The sequence below is a fragment of the Loxodonta africana genome, chromosome 19, assembly GCF_030014295.1.
Source record: "Loxodonta africana isolate mLoxAfr1 chromosome 19, mLoxAfr1.hap2, whole genome shotgun sequence".
NCBI lineage: Eukaryota > Metazoa > Chordata > Mammalia > Proboscidea > Elephantidae > Loxodonta > Loxodonta africana.
This window is the reverse complement of record NC_087360.1, coordinates 3,023,092-3,043,689: the sequence shown is the minus strand read 5'-3', so window position 1 is coordinate 3,043,689 and position 20,598 is coordinate 3,023,092. Positions and strand designations below refer to the sequence as shown.

Genomic DNA, 20,598 nt, shown 5'->3' with positions numbered 1-20,598 from the left:
TAAGTAAAGTGGACATCCCCAGTCCCGTGGGGTGTGTCTCCGTCCTGTGGGTAGTCTGAAAGATTCCCCGCCCTTTCAGCACACGCGGGAAGCATTTCCTTGCCGCAAGGAGCTGAAGTGAAATTTCAGCTAGCATCTTATAAACCGCGGGGTATTGTCACGTCCCTTAAACCAACTTGGTTTGCAGTTCACGGTGCCTATTGGTAGAGTATAAATGAGAATAGAAATCGCATCTGGCTTCCCTCCTTGGTGAACGGGGGCGGCACTGAGAACAGACTGTAGACACAGTACTAGAAAAAAGTGCACCTTCATCTCCACACCTTGAAGGGAAATGCTTGTAATTTTGTGACACACTTATATAAAAACCCATTGCCATCAAGTCGATTCCAGCTCACAGCAACCCTATAGGACAGTAGAATTGCACCGTAGGGTTTCCAATGAGTGGCTGATGGATTTGAACTGCTGTCCTTTTGGTTAGGAGCCATAGCTCTTTATTGTGCCACCAGGGCTGCACAGTTATGTAGATTTAAGGCTTTTTCCAGTTATTTTAAAATTGTACTCACTGTTAATAGTAGCAGTGGAGGAATACTGAGGGGCAAAAACCCTGGTGTCATGGTGGCCTTGTTGAGTCTGCAGTTGGACTGACCAGATGTGATAGTCTGCTGCAGCTTCATCCTGAGTGGGCTTAGGGACCTGTGACAGGTAACAGAGTAGGGAACTTGGTGCCTCCGCAGGGAACCCTGTTCCTCATTGATGCCGAGTCAGCGCCAACTCATAGAGACCTCATGTACAACAGATCGAGACACCGCCCGGTCCTGCACCATCTTCACGATCATTGCTATGTCTGAGTCCGTCGTTGCAGCCGCTGTGTCAGTCCATCCCACCGAGGGTCTTCTCGTTTTCTCTGACTCTCTACCAAACATGGTTTCCTTTTCTAGCAATTGGTCTTTCTTGATGAAGAAGCATTCTGGTTGCCGTTTCTTCTAAGACTAACTTGTTGGTTTTTCTGCAGTCCATGGCGTATTCAATACTGTCCACCAGCATCACATTTTAAATGCATCAGTCCTTCTTCTGTCTCCCTTCTTCATTGTCCAGCTTTCATATATCACACAAGGTGATTGAAAGACCATGGCTTCGGTCAGATGCACCTTCGTCATCAAAATCGTGTCTCTAAACTCACTTGAGGTCACTGTGCATGGACAGTGCCACTGTGAGGTTTCCGTGGCCAGGAGTGCGGTGGCTGCCTCTGCGTTGCTGTGGTTACCTTCAGGCAGTCCTGTGCCCTTCTCTGCACCTCCCAGTTCTGGAACATTCTGGAGTATGGCAGTGCCACTGGGGGAGTAGGCCTTTGAGGTTAGCCTTGTAGGTAATTGTGTCTTTGTGGAACAAACTTTTGTGCTCATTCTTATCCTTTCCAGAGGGCCTTTGATGTCCAACTTTTTTCTTCCACTGCTCACATGGCACTCACTATGTCCTGGGCCCTGTTGTACGCACTCACTGTATTCTAACCTCCCAACAAGCCTGTGGTGCTGTTGTCATTCCCATTCCACAGAAGGAGAAGCTAAGGTGCAGAGTGGTAGTCGGTACATGAGTTTATGGGGGTGCAGGGTGCGGTGTGACCAGGACTCAGCCTGACCACCACTTCCTCTGGCCTCCGCCATCTCACCAGAGAGCGAAAGACACCCGGCCTGTCTTCAAGGCTCCAAAATTACTGGGATAGCAGATTCTTTTGATAACATTTCTGTGAATTCTCGCAGTAACTCGGCACACGTGTCAGTCCCCAGGAGTGCACTGGGACAAAGCGCAGCCCCCGCCCCTAAGAACTCGTCCCTCCAGATGTGGAAGCAGAGTGAAACCTGACTCGGGTATCAGGTTGTGACCAAGACAGCGGCTGCACTGTGTGGTGCAAACATTAAATGCTTGACTACTAGCCAAAAGGTTGGCAGTTTGAACCCACTCAGAGGTGCCTTGGAATAAAGGCCTGGTGATGGGCACCAAAAGGTCACAGCCTGCAAAACCCTATGGAGCACAGTTCTACTCTGCACACATGGGGTCACTGTGAGTTGCAGTCAACTTGACGGCAACTGACGACGACAATAATCCCCATTCCTTAGTATCTGCCCTTCTAAAACGTACCGTTCCCTGGTTCTAGCGCATTTGCAAAGTTGTGCAACCGTCACAGTTGTCTAATTCCGGAACGGTCTTATCACCCCCAAAAGAAATCCCATCCCCTTCAAGCCATCACCCCGTTCTCCTCCCTGCCCCCACACCTAGGCAGCCACTAGTCTACTGTGGTCTCTTCTGGATTTGCCCCTTCTGGACACTGCATGTAAGTGGACTGTGTCAGCCTTCTTTCACTCAGCACCATGTTTACGTGGTTCATTACAGCCATCATCTGTTGATGGACATGCGCGTGGCTTTTAAACTCTGCTTTTAGGAAAACTTGCTAAAATAAAAAATGTAATTGACAGTTACTTTGTCTTAGGTTCCCTGGGAGCTAGAGCTCATTCTGCCTGAAAGGGTTAACGACACAGCCCACCCTCCGTCCTGAATGGAGGAGACCCAGTCCCCGTGGTGCGGTGTTGCCGGCAGGGTGGTGCCGAGCCGTGCCCACTCCATCCAGACCCGTGGTGGCTGCAGGGTTCACCCCGTGCACCTGGCTTTAACCAGGCTTCTGCTTGAGAGGTCAAACAGCAGGACGTGTATTTTTCTTTTGAACCTTATTTTGCTTCTGTCTCTTCCCCTCATTATTAATCATTATTATTTTAAAAGCTGGGCTCTGGGAGCACTGTGTCCTGTTTGACTGGGCGTTGTTTTCCCTTCTGGGTTGTGGAGTCTGGGTCTGTTGCATTAACTCGTAGTTCTGCAGAGCCTCAGACTATAAGCTTACCTCTGTCTCCTTTCAGGTCGATCCAGTGTTTACGAGGGAAGTAAAAGCCAAAGTAAAAAGGTAAGAGGAGGAAATGAACAGGCCATTTGCAGGGGTGGAAACCGGAGTGGCCCATCAGTTACGCTAGTTCACGGTGGCCCATCAGTTACGCTAGTTCACGTTCACACAGCGCCTCCCGGGTCCCAGGCACTGCTCTTAGCTCTTTACAGGTACCTCCTCCTCTCACCCAGTGGTCCCGTGAGACGGGTATGATTATTTTCCCCATTTCACCTGCGAGGGAACGGCAGGTATACTTGCCAGCAAGTGGCAGAGTCCATGCTTGTGTGAATAGATGCCCAGCTCACTAGTTATCAGGGAGCAGGCAGTTACCACCACCTTGAAGAGTGCCATTGTCACTGGTCACACTGGAAGACTTCACATCTCGAGGGCTTGCAAGAACGGGGGGCCCCTCCACCCCGTTAGCCCACTGATGAGAGGTGCAGCCTCTTTGGAGAGCAGCGTGTCAGGGTACTGTTTATAAATGAGTTCGTCCACGGTTACAGAGACCCTGGGGCACCAGTGGTACAGTGGTAGAATCTCGCCTTCCTCGCGGACACCCGGGTTCTGTTCCCGGCCAGCGCACCTCGTGTGCGGCCATCACCCGTCTATCAGTGGAGGCTTGTGTGTTGCTGTGATGTCCCCTTTGTCATGTGTCTTCAACATGAACAAAGAAATATTAACAGGTTTCCTGCTTCCCTCATCCAAACCAAAAAACCTACTGTCTTCCAGTCATTTCCAATGCATAGTGACCCTATGGGACACAGCAGAACTGCCCCATAGGGTTTCCAAAGCTGTGAATCTTTACAGAGACAGACTGCTGCATCCTTGTCCAGGGGAGCGGCTGGTGGGTTCGAACCACCAACCTTTTGGTTAGCATCCAAGTGCTTAACCACTGTGCCACTACAGCTTCTCATACTTCCCTCACCAGCGATGTGAAATATAATAGCTTCTCACCCCAGTGCAGTTTTCTGTGCTGAACTGTTCATCAGCGATGCCTTTTGATCCGTGGTCTTTCTCCCAGCTCCCCGCCCTGGTTCTCTGAAGACGCTCACCATCCGTGTTGTTTCCAGGAGCCCCGGGGTCCGGCTGATAGGACACATGCCACGAGAGGACCTCCACGCCGTTGTGAAGAATTGCTTCGCGGTGGTGAACAGCTCCGTGTCTGAAGGCATGTCCGCCGCCATCCTGGAGGTAATTACACAGCCCACACACCCACAGTGGGGACGTGAGGGTCTGTCGCTTTCCTCGTCACTGAAGGCAAAGCCTTTGTCAGTGATGTTCTGCACATTCCGACTCACGGAAAGCTAAACAACGCTTCCTTTAGAGTTTAAAAGTGGTTTTTACATTCTATCTGGGACTTTAAAGAAAAATCGTTTCATTTCTTAATGCCATTTCCTCTTGCCAGCTACCACTTGACATAAAGCCAGGATGGCCTTGCCTCTCTGACCTTGCAGAAACCTGCAAAGGCAGCTGAGGGTGTGAAGGGCTGGGACAGGAGGTGGGACAAAGGTGTGTTTTTGTACAAAGTCTCCTGATTCCTGATCTCCTCCCTCTCTTATGCCCTGTGATCCTAGAACTGAGGTGAGAAGGAAGGCTCGGCCTTCCGCTGTGGCAGGGAATAGGGGAGTTATCAGAGAGGCAAGCAGGGTGGGGTGGTGGCTGCGATCTCGGCTCTATAAAATCGCCTCCAGTCCCGTGGCCGTGGAGTCCGTCCCGGCTCATGGCAGCCTCGTGTCTGTCAGAATACAGCTGCACTCCATAGGCTTGTCGGTGGCTGGTTTTTCATAAGGAGATCACCAGGCCTTTCTTCCGGGGCCACTCTGGGAGGACTTAAGCCTCCGACCTGTCATTTAGCAGCCGACGCGTTTTCACCACCAGGAACTCCATTTGCCGATTAACGCAGATAAAACCTGACGTAGAAAGGAAGACATTTTGCCGTTGGACCCTGGTTAGGGTTCCTCGGTACCGGTTTTCTTTCTGACTGCAAGGATTTCTCGTCTCAGGGTGCACTTAGACCGATGCTATTGTTTTATCACAGGGATCTCTAAGTCCATTTATCGCTTTGGATACCAGTGAGTTTGCTGGATTTGCTGGCAGAAGGTACAAATACAGTTTGAAAACCCTAACATTCCGAGGACACTGTAAATCACTGAGGCAGGAGTAAGAAGTAACCCCTCCCGAGTGTAAGAAGTGATGCCTGAGACTTTCTTTTAATGTGGTCTCATTTAACAGAGCAAAGAAAAAGAGCAGGGGGCGGGGTGTGGAGTAGACGCTGCACCCCCAGGCCCGCGATTCCAGGGGACATACTTTCCACACAGGCAGTGTGGACGGGTAACAGGCATCTTCAGTTGGATGTCACTAACTCAGCCAGTGTTTGGTGACGAGCATTGGGCCACACCACGCTTTCACGTCAGATTTCCTTGTGGTCTCGGGGCCAATGCGTTTTACTCTCCTGTTAGTTGTAAAAATGCACCTTCTTATGGTACCAGTATTTGCTCTGCAGTTACTGAATTGCCCCCTTGTATATAGATATGTGTGTTTTTCATCTTCCTGAGAAGAGGTAGAGTGTAATCGGGGAGTGGTTCTGTAACCAGCACACAGCACTTCTGCAGGTGAATTGCTGTCAGAGCTTATTCACTTCAAACCCAGGGCAGCTGCGCGCAGTTGTGACGGCTGTAAACGTTGATGGGCCTCCTTCTGCAGCCTCCAGAATAACCTCTGGGCCAGGGGTTTGAATGTGAAACAGATTGGAGAGCCAAGTAAGGGTGCTTTTCATGAGACCAGCTTCAGATGACCAAAGCGGTTAGTCACAGGACAGCCGCGGATCACCGTGCAAGGAGGCGATGGCGTTGCCTTTCAGAATTAACGATGTTTTCCCGTGGAAGCGTATAAAAATCCCACTTGCTAGGGCACGTTTCTTACTGATAAACCCCCAAACCCAGGCTCCACCCGGTTGTGTGGGCAACAGGGTGGATGTTCCCACAAATAATCTAGCAGAATTTCAAGTCTGGGTTTATCGTGGAGCTGAATCCCATATAGAATTAACAGCACAAAAAATTATTCTCTTGTCCCAGTGTTCATAGTTAGGCTCCCCACCAAACACACATACACATATACCACACACCCTCCAGGTCAGAGTTTCCACTGGGGATGGCGGAGGAGGCCATATTCTAAAGCAAAGAGGAATAAAAAAATAATGACACTCGGCCTCTGAGCTCCCAGGCTAATATATAAGTCTTTTGAGTTTTCCAAGGGGGCAGCAGTGGGTTAGGGCTGGAGCCTCGTCTTCCCAGGTTCTAGTCCAGCCAATGCACAGACACGCCATCCGTCAGTCGCGGCTTGTGTGTTGCTGGGATGCTGAGCAGCTTTCAGCGGAGCTTCCAGACAAAGATGGATGAGGAAGAAAGGCCTGGCAATCTACTTCCAAAAACCAGCCAGTGAAAACCCTGTGGATCACAACGGCCTGATCTACAGCAGATCACAGGGGTGGTGCAGGACTGGGCAGTGTTTCTTCCGTAGCATGTGGGGCTGCATGAGCCGAGGGCAGCTAACAGCAGGAGCTTTTCAAGGACAGTGGTAACTGTAATTCTGGCCGTCGGGCTTACTGCACTAGTTTCAGAGCTGGGATGGGGTGGGGGGATAGTGCGTGGCCTTCCTACTTGGATAAGGGAAGGGTCTTTTGGGGTGTGCCAATGAGGAGTGTATGACTGGGATGTAGCTGGGAGGTGCTGCAGGGAGGTGAAATATTCCTCAAGGTGCAGGACAGGTCTATGCATCGAAGAATTGTACCCACAATGCCTTTGGTGTGCCCCCTGAGAAGCACACCCTAACCCCAAATCTGCTGTTTCCATAGCAGCAATGAGGGCAGACACGATTGACCACCAAGCGATTGATCATGGGCACGACTATACTCCACACACAGGTCAGCCACTGAAGTGCAACCATCTCTCAGCCAGAAAAGGCAGGCAGTGGTTTTCAGCCAGGGCCTCAAGCTGGTTTGTTTTTGAACCCGTGCTGGGAATTTCCATTTCTAACAAGTTCCCAGGGGACGCTTATGCTGCTGGTTAGGGACCAATGCTGGGAACCACTGGTAGCAGTGTATCTCGAAGTTTACTATACCTAAGAATCACCTGGGGATCTTCTTAAAGTGTAGGTCCTGATTCAGTATATCTGGAGCGGAAGTGGCTGAATTTTTGGAAGCAGGTCACCAGGCCTTTCTTCTGAGGCTCTTCTGGGTGGACTCAAACCTCCAAGCTTTCATTTAACAGTGAGTGCGTTAACTGTTCGCACTGCCCATGGATTCCACTTACTACCAAAATATACTAAGTAGCTGAGATTGGGTAATGCAAGGCCGGATAACTGGGTTAGCCACATTCTAAAAACCAAACATAACCCCTTTTTGGCCAAGTTTTCATTAGGTGGACTAGATACCCCACGCAAGATCATATTGTCTAAAATATAATTCTGTATAGTAAAAGCCAAGCTGTCAGTTCACCACTAGCGCCAGCTGGCCCTGCCTCTTGACGCCAAGTCACGAAGGGTGTCTCTCCTGGTGCTGGGAGGCAGCTGCCCTATTCAAGCCGCTGGGCCCGGTTAAAGCCACTGGAGAAGATTCAGGGTAGGAGGTAGACAAGACCCGGGCAGTTGGCCTAGTTCTATCTGCTTCTAGAGTGGGTTCCTCAATCTGTAGAACGTGCCAGAAAAAGGTTGCCTGCTGCTGGGAGGGGCCCACACTGCCCGTTGTGTTTCGTGGTGTCTTTCCCAGGCTGTGCCTGGGCCGTGGGGGCTACGTGCTGACCCCAGATCCATGGGAAGGAGTGCCCGCTCAGTGCAGTGGCAGCAACACAGCGTGCTGCCCGTCACTGCTGTCAGCATGCCAGGAGAGGGCCCGTCCTCAGGGCCTTGGCACCGCCCACAGCAGGCTGTCGTGCTCAAGGCCCAGACGAACGTTCTGCGGCAGGGGGGCGCTCGGGGACGCCGCCGTAACTACGTCAGACAAACATTGCAGTAGGTGGTTTTCCAGAACTTGCCATACAGTACGCGGCTAAAGCTCAGGTGCCTTTTGAAGATACCGTGTTTAGACTGGGGCATCATTTCGGCGAGCCGTGTTCTTTGGAGGGCTTCCAGCTGGTTGGTGCAGGTTCCACCCCAGGCATACTCAGTCAGAGGCGACGTTTTAACAAGATCCTGGGTGACTGTTATGTCTTACATGTATGTTTGTATCTTGTTTAAGGTGTAGGTTCTGATTCAGTATATCTAGGGTGGAAACGCACGTTCTCAGCAGGGGGCGGAACCTGGTTTCTTGTGAGGTGCCAGGGGCCCAGTGACCTTCAGTTCCTCTCCCACAAAGGCCCCTAACACGGCCGCCCACCTGTCTTCTTCCTTCTCTGTGCCCTTCAGGCCATGGATCTGGGAGTTCTTGTGTTGGCGAGGAACATTCCCGGAAACGCTGCCGTGGTGGAACACAGAGTCACGGGACTGCTGTTCTCAGATCCTCAGGTAAGAAGTGTACCCTCTGTCCGACTTGTCAGAGTCCGCTTCAGGTACAGTTAACTGGCGAGTCCGTGGTGCCTTGTCTGGTAGCTGCCAGGAGTCAGGCCAGGGGTCAGAGCTGCAGCTGTCCCCCAGGGCGAAGAGAGGCAGGAATTCCTGAGTGCTGTGTGCATGGTGCGTGCCGGTAGTTGCTTTCGAGTGTGCATGGTACCAGTGCCAGCATGCTGGTAACTCACCCAGTGGTTAACGTTCTCACGGAAACACTGCCCCGGGGAGGCTTGCCCGCAGAGGCAGAGCTGAGTAGACGGCAGTAATTGCCCCAAAGGAAAGGCTTAGCTAAACGAACCGTGCCTGTTGTCAAGGAGCCGTGGTGGCACAGTAGTCAGGCGCTTGGCCGCTAACTGAAAGGTCGGCAGTCCCAACGCACCCAGCAGCTCTGCGGCCTGGTGATCTGCTCTGTAAGGATTAAAGCCTCTCAGATCCTGTGGGGCAGCTCTACTCTGGCACACGGGGTGACCGTGAGTCGGAAACCGACCCAACAGCACAACGAGCCTTTTCTCGCTAGCTGCTGCGGTGTCAGTCCCGACTCATGGCCACCCCGCACACAACGGAATCGGACCATTGTGCTCCACGGGGTTTTCACTGGCTGGTTTTTGGCAGTGGATTGCCAGGCCTTTCTTCCTAGTCTGTACCTTATAGCTCCATTTCCGAGCAGACAGAAAGCGCTATGACCTGATCAGTGAGTTTCTGAACAGCAGTCCTTTGTGAGTGGGTGTGTGAGGCAGACTGGGGAAGGAAAGCAGGGTGTCCTGCTGAGGCCCTACGGCCCCCCGGGAGGTGCCACCTTAATACGCGTGCACGACCGTCTGTCCGGTAAGGTCCCGTCGCGTTGCCGAGCTACAGGTTTATCTGTCCCGTCAGGCAGGTCTAATCCCACAGCATCTGCAAAGTTCGGTCGCAGGCTTATTTTGATTCCAACACTTTCACGTCAGCTGAACAAGGGAAGTTAAAAACACAGAGCTCTTGATTTCACGAGCGGAGAAGCGAGCCAGACACGGATGTCTTGCGTCGTTTTGTTTTTCGAGTCTCAATGACTTGCTCCGTCACTTCTTTAAAAACAAACGTGCATTTTAAATAAGTCTGTGACGGTGGCTACGTTAACCCAACTAAGACCCTCAGATGGAGTTAACCACCGGTTGGGTGCCGGATTTGGGAGGATTATTGCAAACTTGCACGTGTGTGTTAGATCCAGCCTCTCGTTTTTGTAGAAAGGGCTTCCACACTGTGTGCCGGCAGGTAGGGTGGGCGGTTTTCATGCCAGAGCTGTGAAATCCACGCTGAATGCGTGGTTGGTAGTTGTGTGGTCTTTATCATTCCAGTGACAAACTGATACACAAAGGTGAAGTCACCCGTTGTTCAGCATGTGAGATTGTGCACCTAACACCCAGTTACCTACTTTTCAACATGCCCTTAGGATGAGGGGAAACCCTGGTAGCGTAGTGGTTAGGCGCTTCGGGTGCTAACCAAGAGGTCAGCAGTTCACATCTGCCAGGTGCTCCTTGGAAACTCTATGGGGCAGTTCTACTCTGTCCTATAGGGTCTCTATGAGTTGGAATCGACTCGATGGCAGTGGGTTTGGTTTGGTTTGGGTTTAGCATGAGGGTGTGAAGGGCTGGTAGCTGGCACCCCAGCGCCTTTACTTTGTTCTACAAACTTCTTATCAGCGTGAGCCACCCGCAGCCACAGCGGTGGGGCTCCCCTGACGCGCAGCGTCTGCTCCGAGCTTCTCTCTGTCAGGCAGTTTCCTCTGGTCACCACGGCCCTGTCTCCCCGTCTTGTCATCCTGATCCTTGTGTTATGAAGTGGGGTCATTTTTTCAGAAAGCCCCTGTGGGAAAACTCAGATCTCTTCTGGAAGGTCAAAGACAGACATTTGCATGGATGCGTCGGTCAGCTGGGCAGCGTCGGCTAGCTGGGAAGTGTCTATTAGCCTGGGCAGCATGGACTAGCCTGGGAGGTGTTGGTCAGCATGAGCAGTATTGGTCAGTCTGGGAAGCTTTTTCTTTAGGGAAGAGATGTGTGATGAAGGGTGACAGGGATGGGTTGATGGAATAGAAAAGCAGGAGCCAGTGTGTGTGTGACATGTGTTGGGCCAGGAGGTGGCTGCTCCGGTACCTGGAGGGGACACAGGTCCACACCCCCGTGTGAGGGAGCAGCCCACAGCATGACCCCACTGCATGCCACCAAGGGGACTTGTAGGCCAGAGCTGCAGCTGGTCCCCAAGGCTGCAGGGAGGCTGGACATCCAGGTGCTGTGTGCACGGTACTTGCTGTGTGCACGGTACTGGTGTCTGCATGCTACTCACACTCCCAGTTTTTAGCATCATTATGTAAACACTGTGCCTGGGGACGCTTGCCCTGCAGGCCCCCAGCCAGTGGCCTCTGCTCTGGACCCAGGAGAGCCTTTCTCACTGGGGGAATGAGACTGTGATTCAGGGAAGAGGGCCGTGATCCTGGGTCAGGAGCCTCTCTGCACGCATGCCTACATTGGCTGCAGAGGAGAGAGGATCTGTACTGTCCTACCCTTCTCCCGCGTGGTTCACAGGGCGGGGGGGGGGAGGGGGTTGCAGTTTCAGGACCCCCAAAGCCAGGAGAAGGAATTTGAACATGATAGGACCAGAGTGGGGTCTCTCTTTTTCAGGAAGAGAATTAGTACTTATCAGTTCCCACCACTTCACCCCGTCTGTCACACTGTGGTGGCCTGCATGTTGCCGTGATACTAGAGGCTAGGCCACCAGTATTTCAAATACCAGCAGGGTCACCCGTGGTGGACAGGTTTCAGTGGAGCTTCCAGACTAAGAGGGACTAGGAAGAAAGGCCTGGTCACCTACTTCTGAAAATCAGCCAGTGAGAACCCTATGGTTCACCATGAGTGACCCTGCCCCGGGCCAGTTTCCCATCCCGCGCTCAGCCCCCCTCATCTCTAGGGTAGACGTGATGACGTCTGCCCTTCAGGAATAGCTGAGACACAGCAAAGGCAGCAGCACCTCACCCGTCCCGACAGCTGCACACTCAGGACGGCCCTTGCTCCCACTTCCTGAGTGCGCCTGGGGGCTGGTGAGGAGCCTGTCTCAAGACGCTTGCTGGGAGGGGCCTGTGGGAGCTGAGAGCTGGGATGTCTGTCGGTTGGTCACTCAGCCACATTCTCTTGGTGGAACTGGGCAGGCGGTTGGCCAATGTTATGTAAAGTATTATTTCCCTCTTTTGTATTTTTACCAAGCATACACAGTTAAATTCTTGGAAGTTAAATGCCCCTATGATGTGTAAGCACCAAACCTGTTCCCAGCATGTGGTAGGCCCGCGGAGAGGTGAGGGCCCAAATGAAGGCATCCCCAGGAGCGATTGTATTGCCATTTAAGCCTAAAGGACACATGGGCAAACGTGTGTGGACTAGAGGCCATCCACCCAGATTGAGAGGCACAGGTTTTAAATCGCTTGACTGTATTGTTTATTGTCCAAACCAGGAAGCTTTGGAGAGTGAAAAGGGTGCTGTCATCATGCTGGCACGGCCGACATAGACTAGCCCCAAACGACGGGGTCAGGGCTGGGCTCTGCGAGGAAGGTCTCTTTATTGGGTACTTGGAATCCTTGCCACACGCCTGTGGCTGCAACATTTCTAACTGCTCCCTCCTGCTTCCCCCTTCCTTCTTTCCTTCCTTTTAATTAAGACAGCATGGCAACCTTTTTGTTTAGCAGCCATAGCTCTTAACCTCTGTGCCACCAGGGTTCCTTCTTTGTGATTTGTGGTAGGAAAACCAGTTTTTATTATTATTATTGTGGTAAGATTCACACAACATAAAATTAACCATCAGTGACAGTACATTCACAATGAGCCCTGGTGATGCAATGGTTAAGCGCTCAGCTGTGAACTGAAAGGTCAGTGGTTCAAACCCACCAGTGGCCTCTGTTGGAGAGAAGACCTGGCAACCTGCTCCCATAGAGATTTCAGCCTAGGAAACCCTGTGGGTGGTTTCCGTTCTGTCACACGGGGTTGCTGTGAGCTGGAATCGACTTCACACAATCAACCTCACGACAGCACACTTCACAATATTGTGTAGCCAGCATCACCACCTAGTTCCAGAACAGGACAGGTGCTCTTTTGTAACTTTCGTTTTTCTGGGTTGTCAGCACTTGTTGGAAACCCTGGTGGCACAGTGGTTAAGAGCCATGGCTGCCAACCAAAGGGGCAGCAGTTTGAACGCAGCAGCTGCTCCTTGGAAACCCTACGGGGCGGTTCTACCCTGTCCTGCAGGGTCTGTCCTGCAGGGTTGCTGTGAGTTGGAATCTACTCAACGGGTTTGGTTTTTTTGGTTTCTAGCACTTTTTAGGGTTCTTGCTGATGGCAGTCCTACTGTGTGCCTGAATGACAAGCTCTCCATAGGGGACACAATTATGGATTGAATTGTGTCCCCCAAAATGTGTGTCAGCTTGGCCAGGCCACGATTCCCAGTGTTGGAAACCCCATGGGGCAGCTCTGCTCTATCCTGTAGGGTCGCTGTGAGTCTGAACCCACAGATGACAACCAGTTATGACGGTCATGAGGCAGGACACAATCTACAGGACTGGGTTGTATTTTGAGTCTGTCCCTTCTGAGGTGTGAGTTCCGCTAACACCCATACATCAGATGGGGTTGTGGGCATTACAGTGGAAGCACTGGGGGTAGGCGGTGGCCGGCACGCCCAGAGCTCTGATACGAGGCTGGCCTCTCCTGAGTCATGGTGACCCTACAGGACAGAGGAGAACTGCCCCATAGGGTTTCCAAGGCTGTAATCTTTACAGAAGTAGGCTGCCACACCTTCCTCCCACAGAGCAGCTGGTGGGCTCAAATCACCTACCTTTTGGTTAGCAGCCAAGCATTTAACCACTGCACCACCGGGGCTCCTTAAATAGTGACCAGCATCATAAAATAGTATACCGACACCGTAAGCCTCTTGACTACTTTTAACGAGAATTAGTCTATGAGATGGGAATAAATGTGTTACATTTTTATAAAAAGACCAATGTACTATAAAATGTATAAATACATAAAAGTACAGTTCTACTCTCATAGATATTGCTGTTTCTACTGCTAGCTGTAAAAGACATTCATCGTTTAATTAACAATAATTTTGAAAACTTATGGACATTTTCTCTTTAAACTGCACGGCACTGTGTATTAATCTCGGGCATTGTTGCGTTTCTGGAATTCACTACGTGGGCTTCGGGATAACAACGCTGCTGCCTGTGTGCCCTCAGTCTTCTCCACACCATGTGAACAGACTCTGTGAAACCCCTTCCTGGGCCTCACCCAGGCAGCTATGGTGCACGGCCAGGCCAACCCCCTGGTACCCGTTGCCCCTCTGCAGTCAGAAAAGGGGGTGGAGAGGGGCTAACTGGCTTGCCCAACGTCATAGCTAGTGGGACCTCTTGAGGAGCTGAACGAGGCCGTGACTCTGAAGACCCCGTTTACACTGTACCAGATGCTCTAAAAAAAAAAAAAAAAAAAAAGCTCTAGGGAAGCAGAAATGATGATGCTGGTGGTTTCCATGGCTCCTTCTCCCTGTCTCCCCCACCTCTCCCCTCACTCTGCCACCCTCTTTCCCTTGTTCTCCACCTCTGTTGCTGTCTGTCTGTTCCTCTCTCAGGAAGGTGTTAGGGGTACCCCAGAGGTAATGCAGAGATGTGGGTGTACCCGCACATCCCTTTGGCCCATGTATTCATGTCTCCTTCTCTCCCAATTGCTGTTTTACAGGAGTTTGTTCAGCTGGCAAAGAGTCTGCTCAGCAACCCTGCATTAGAAAGAGAAATTGTGGCCAATGGCAGGGAGTACGTGAGGACGCACCATTCATGGCAGGCGGAGCGGGCCACCTACCAGAGCCTCGTCAGGAGCCTGGAGGGGAGCTCGGAGGACTGAGCAGGTACCTCAGGCTGACCCCCAGAGTCTGGGTGGCCTAGCCCCAGGCACACCTGCTTGTGTGAATCCTAGTGATGTTGGCCCCCGACACCAGGTTCATCCAAAACGTTTCTGTGCTCCCGTGGTCCATCCAGGCTGCTGTTACCCGTCAGTCCTGAGGGAGCTTCCTGCTTTGCTGGCTAACTGGCTGATGGGAGGAGAGGGGTTAACTGCCTTCAAGGGGAATCGGGAGAGATTTGATCATCTGCCATAGGGCCCCCACGTGGACGAGCAAGGATTGCTTCTGAACAACTGAAAGTGCAGACCCGTCTCCGGAGTGACCCACGCCCATCACTGTCAGCTCTGAAAGCAAAAACCACCAGCAGTGGCGGGGAGGCCTGCTGGCGTCTTTGACGTGAGGCAGATTGCAGGGCAGGCCTGTGTCTGAGCCTGACCAGGCCCTACCAGATGCTTCTCTGCACCCTGTAGTCCACACACGGTCATCTCAGTCTCAGCTACAGGGTTGGAAGACGGTGGCACCTGGACAGGCAGCCTGGCTCCCCATTGGCACGCCTACCAGCTGCTCTGAGTTGGAACCACAGCCACACTACCTGTCTCTGGGAAGAGACTCCAGTGCCACATGTTGGAACCAGGGCCTCCCTCCCCTCCCAGGAGCCAGGGTGACCAGTGAGGGGCTGAGACTCACGGCGGACACAGCGGGGTTGGCCACACATCGTTGTGACAATCACCTCCATCTTCCCTAAAGTTATGCTCCTTCTCCTTGGGACCTTTGTCAGGTCAGAGTCATCATATCCTGTCAGACATTCTGCTCAGGAGGTGGGGTGAGAGGTCCCTGTATCTTTGAGGCAAGTGGCATGGGGTTTGCATAGTTGGAACCCACACAGTAGGCTCCAGGCCCCCACTGGAGGGGTTTCCATGCTGCTGGCCTCCAGGAGGGTTCGGGAAGAAGCACAATTAGTCCTGCTTTGTTTACACTTGAGGACAGCTTGGGCTGTTTGCTTCCCAACCATCATGTTAAAAAAAAAAATGGGCAAAACCTACATCTTGTTTTTAAAAGACCAAACCTCAGGTTAAGCTTCTTAGGCTGTGATCACCTGGGGATGAGGACTTGTCTAGACTCCAACCATGTAATCTGACGTCTCCATCCACCACATTAACCACAGAACAGAGTCCTTGTCCACCCCACCCCCCGCCAGGATTTTGAGGCAGCTAAAAACCAGGCCCAGAGGGTTATCACCCCCACATCTGGGCATCGGGCATCAGAGGGAGAATGGAAGCACTGAGCCCTCACGGAATTGGTCATGCCACCAGGTCTACATCCAGGACACCGCTGTTTGTGAACTGCTGACCACCAGGAGCCAGGGCTCTGTTCCTGGCTGGACGGCACTGCGGCTGCCTGGCCCACTGTACCTCAGCATCACCACGTCACGTTTGACTCAAGCCTAATGCACTTTGGGAAAAGGCATGTTTTTAAAACAATAAAGTGTGTCACCATCTGCTGTACCAAACAGCTGTTGTCGATTCTCATTCTAGGCGGGTCCTGTAAAGAAACAGACCCCTTGAAACCCTGAAGTCATAACATAACAGGAATTTCAAATGCAAATACTATTTTGTACCAAAAATATAGACTTAGACGTAAAAAAATCACCTTTCATAAGTGCCCCAGCTGGCTTCAGTTTGCTGCTGTAACCCTCGAACTTGGAAGGAAGTACTTTTCACGCAGTGTAGTGTCCCTATTAGCGAAATCGTAGTGTTCCTATATAGCCAAAGGCAGTGCTTTCACCTGGCCAATGGTCGCGTGACAACCAAAGCCGTGTCTTCTGAAGCATCGCTCTCCACCCCGCTTTCACACGGACACAGTAAAGCAGTGAGACAGCATCTTTCTATCTGAAGGGTCCATCAGTAACTTAAGGCTTCAAAAGCAATGGACTGCATTGTTATTTGCCATTGAGCCAGCTCTGACTCACAGTGACCCCAAACGAAAAGTTACCTGGTCGTGTACCCTCCTCATGATGGCTAGTGTGTTTGAGTCCATCGAGTCACAGTCTGAAGTGGCTGCTGCGGTGCCACCATTAAGACTGAATCCCAGGCTGTAGGAAGGTGGATCACAGGTACAAAGACAGGGCTCCTCCCTCTCAGGCCACCTCCCACTTAGGTTACATCCCCTCCCCTGTGGCCACAGCCAGCTGCAAGGGAAGCTCAGAAAGGAAGGCCTTATTCTGACCAGCCGTGTGCCCAGTTAAATATCAGAGGGTCTGCTACTCAGAAGGAGCCCTGGTGGTGGGACAGTTAAATGCCCGGCTGCTCACTGAAAGGTTGGTGGTTTGAACCCACTGGTGGCTCCACATGAGAAAAACCCAGTGATCTACTCCCATGAAGATTACAGCCTAGGGAACCTTATGGGGCAGTTCTCTGTCACAGGGGGTTGCTATGAGTCGGAATTGATTCCACGGCACCCAGCAATGGCAGCATTGCTGAGAAGGAAGGGGAGAATGGTCACTGGGTCCAGCTAGCAGTGGCGGTAACCACTGACATAACCTGGTTTTGGGTTCTGAAGGGTTATGAGCATCCTACCCTTTGTTAAACAGAATGACTTTTCATGCCAAGAAAAGTTTTTCCACAAAATTTTAATGGTTTTAATTTACCTTTAAGGCCATCTCGATACAGCCCACCTCTTCTCCCAGAGATCCTCATTTATAAAACAACCTCCCAGCCAGCAAACTGTATTGATTAGTCCCTCAAACCCTGCAGCTTCTAAATTAAAAACATGGGGACGAGTACGTAGGTTTTCATCTGAGTCTCCTAAAAGTGTTCCTTTGTGTTAGGCGAAACACAGTCTTGAAAAACACAATGATATTGAACCGACCGATTACTGTGTGTGTGTAGGATTCCCTAGATGGTACAAGTGGTTCACGTTCAACTGCTAAAGGCTGATGGTTTGAACCCACCCAGTGGCACCATGGGAGAAAGGCCTGGTGATCTGCTTCTGTTAAGATTACAGCCAAAAAATCCGATGAGGCAGTTCTACTCTGTCTCACATGGGATCACCCACCATGAGTCAATCAACTCAGCCACAGCCAGCAATAACGATACACAGATGTGTGTCTCTGGGTGGGGCCAGTGGCTAACACGGTCAGCTGCTAAGTGAAACACTGGCAGTTCTAGTCCACCCAGAGGCACCTCAAAGGAAAGGCGTGGAGATCTACTTCTGAAAAACCAGCCACTGAAAACCCTGCGTAACACAGTTCTCCTCGGAACACACAAGGTCACGGTGAGTCAGAATCAGCTGCACCAACTGTCCATCCATCTGTCTCTCCATCGTCTATCCAAATGAAATCTTGGTCACCCTGAACGTTCTCATTATTGCCCTGAATCACTGGCCAGTAAGGTCTTGTGGGGGGAAAAAAAAACTTAAATACTTTCTGAAGGGACCAATAACTTAGAATCTGACTAAAATTAGTTTTAGTGGTGGCATCCCATCTTGTACAGGGTTTAGGTTCTCAAAGTACTGTTTTAAAACAAAAAACCTTGCATAGTCAAAACCCCACACCGCAACACCTTTGATTGTATACATATGGTCCTGTACATTAAGTCACACACATAGTCAGGTTTTAGGACCAGAGAGCTAGATTAAAGCAAGTCAACCTCTGAATGTCCAGTTAGCCAAACCATTGTGATGTTAGATAATCAAACCGCTGTTAGGAAGTGTGGAAATACCCTGTTTCCTGGTGGGGTTTATATTATTGATTTAATATTGCTTACCTAACCATTTGGAGCCCTGGTAGTACAGTGGTTAAGAACTATGGCTGTGTCATGGGTTGAATGGTGTCCCCTCAAAAGATGTGTCAACTTGGTTAGGCCATGATTCCCAGTATTGTGTGGTTGTCCTCCATTTTGTGATTGTAATTTTATGTTATAGAGGATTAGGCTGGGATTGTAACACCCTTAGTAAGGTCACAGAAACCCTGCTGGCAGAGTGGTTAAGCACTAAGGCTACTAACCAAAAGGTTGGCAGTTTGAACCCACCAGGCACTCCTTGGAAACTGTATGGGGCAGTTCTACTCTGTCCTATGGGGTCGCTATGAGTCGGAATCGACTCAATGGCAACGGGTTACTAAGGTCACATCCCTGATCCAATGTAAAGGGAATTTCCCTAGGGTATGGCCTGTACCACCTTTTATCTCTTAAGAGATAAAAGAAAAGGGAAGCAAGCAGAGAGTGGGGGCCTCATGCCACCAAGAAAGCAGTGCTGGGAGCACAGCATGTCCTTTGGACTGGGGGTTCCTGCATAGAGAAGCTCCTAGTCTGGGGGAACATTGATGAGAAGGCCAACAGAGAAAGAACGCCTTCCTCTGGAGCTGACACCCTGAATTTGGACTTTTAGCCTACTTTACTGTGAAGATACAAATTTCTCTATGTTGAAGACATCCACTTGTGGTATTTTTGTTATAGCAACACTAGATGACTAAGAGGCTACTAACCAAAAGGTTGACAGTTTGAATCCACCAGCTGCTCCTCGGAAACCCTATGGGGAAGTCCTGCATTGACCTATAGGGGTGTTATGAGTTGAAATTGACTAGACAGCAATGGGTTGGGGTTTTTTTTTTGTTTTGTTTTTTTATAGAACCATTCAGCTCCCTGGTGGCACAGTGGTGCCTACTAGCTAAAAGGTTGGCAGTTCGAACCCACCAGCCACTTCAATGGAGACAGATGTGGCAGTCTGCTTACATAAAGATTTACAGCCTTCAAAGGGACAATCCATGATGAAGACATAACCATAATTAATATCTATGCACACAATGACAGGGCTCCAAAATACATAAAACAAATTTTAACGGTACAGAAAAGGGAAACTGACAGTTCCACAATAATAGTAGGAGATTTCAGCACAGCACTCTTGGTAAAGGACAGAACATCTAGAAAGAAACTCAACAAAGACAGAAGGTCTAAAGGTTACAACCAGCCAACTTGACCTCAGACATATAGGACACTCCACCCAACAGCTGCAAAGCACATATTCTTTTCCAAGCCACGTGGAATGTTTTCCAGAATAGACCATATTTTAGGCCACAAAGCAACCCTCAACAAAATTCAAAACATTGAGATAACACAAAGCATCTTTGATCAAAATGCCATAAAAGTAGACATTAATAACAGGAAGAACAAGGAAAAAAAATCAAATACATGGAAACTGAATAACACCTTGCTTAAAAACCACTAGGTAATAGAAGAAATCAAAGACGGAATCAAAAAATTCCTAGAATCAAAGGAGAATGAAAACACATACCAAAACCTCTGGGACACAGCAAAGGCAGCACTCGTACGTCAATTTATAGCAAGAGATGCACACATCAAAAAGGAAGAAAGGGAAAAAATCAAAACATTAGCTATACAACTTGAACAAAGAAAACAGCAAAAGAAGCCCACAGCCACCAGAAGAAATAATAAAGATCAGAGCAGAAATAAAGGAAATAGAGAGTAGAAAAACAACAGAAAGAATCAACAAAACCCGAAGTTGGCTCTTTGAAAGGACCAACAAAATCCACAAACCACTAGCCAAGTTGACAAAAGAAAAACAGGAGAGGACACAAATAACCCAAATAAGAAATGAAATGGGGACATTACAACAGAGTCAACTGAAATAAAAAAGATCATAACAGAGTACTATGAAAACTATTAAAAAAAAAAAAAAAAACCCACTGCCATTGAGTGGATCCTAACTCATAGCAATCCCATAGGACGGAGTAGAACTGCCCCACAGGGTTTCCAAAGAGCACCTGGTGGATTTGGACTGCCGACATTTTGGTTAGCAGCTGTATCTCTTAACCATTATACCACCACGGTTTCCACGAAAAACTATACTAGGACACATTTGAAAACCTAGAGGAAATAGACAAATTTCTAGAAACACACTGCCTACCTAAACTAACACAAGCTGAGGTTGAAAATCTGAACAGATCCATAACGAGAAAAATTGAAAAGGGAAAAACAGACAAAAAAAACTCTTGACAACAAAAAAAAGTCCTGGCCCAGAATGCTTCACTGGAGAATTCGACCAAACATTCAGAGAAGAGCTTGCACCAGTACTACTCAAACTATTTTGGAACACAGAAAAAGAGGGATACTTCTGAATTTATTCTATGAAGCCAGCATAAGCCTGATACCAAAACCAAGCAAAGGTACCATAAAAAAAAGAACATTACAGACCAATATCGCTCATGAATA

The 20,598-nt window shown here is 50.0% G+C and overlaps 1 protein-coding gene across 3 annotated transcripts in view; it reads left to right on the top strand.

Annotated features, from left to right (window-relative positions):
* GLT1D1 (glycosyltransferase 1 domain containing 1) overlaps positions 1 to 15,899 on the top strand; it is a 79,982-nt gene extending 64,083 nt beyond the window's left edge. For 2 of the 3 annotated variants that reach the window (XM_010600795.3, XM_064272044.1), the window contains 4 exons: positions 2,907 to 2,950; positions 4,000 to 4,120; positions 8,330 to 8,428; positions 14,212 to 15,899. In XM_010600795.3, coding sequence (XP_010599097.1) covers positions 2,907 to 2,950; positions 4,000 to 4,120; positions 8,330 to 8,428; positions 14,212 to 14,373 — 426 coding nt within the window. In that variant the 3' untranslated portion in view covers positions 14,374 to 15,899. The remainder of the gene's footprint in view (positions 1 to 2,906; positions 2,951 to 3,999; positions 4,121 to 8,329; positions 8,429 to 14,211) is intronic. The other variant, XM_023540411.2, reaches the window with a different exon arrangement.
* The last annotated feature ends 4,699 nt before the right edge of the window (positions 15,900 to 20,598 follow it).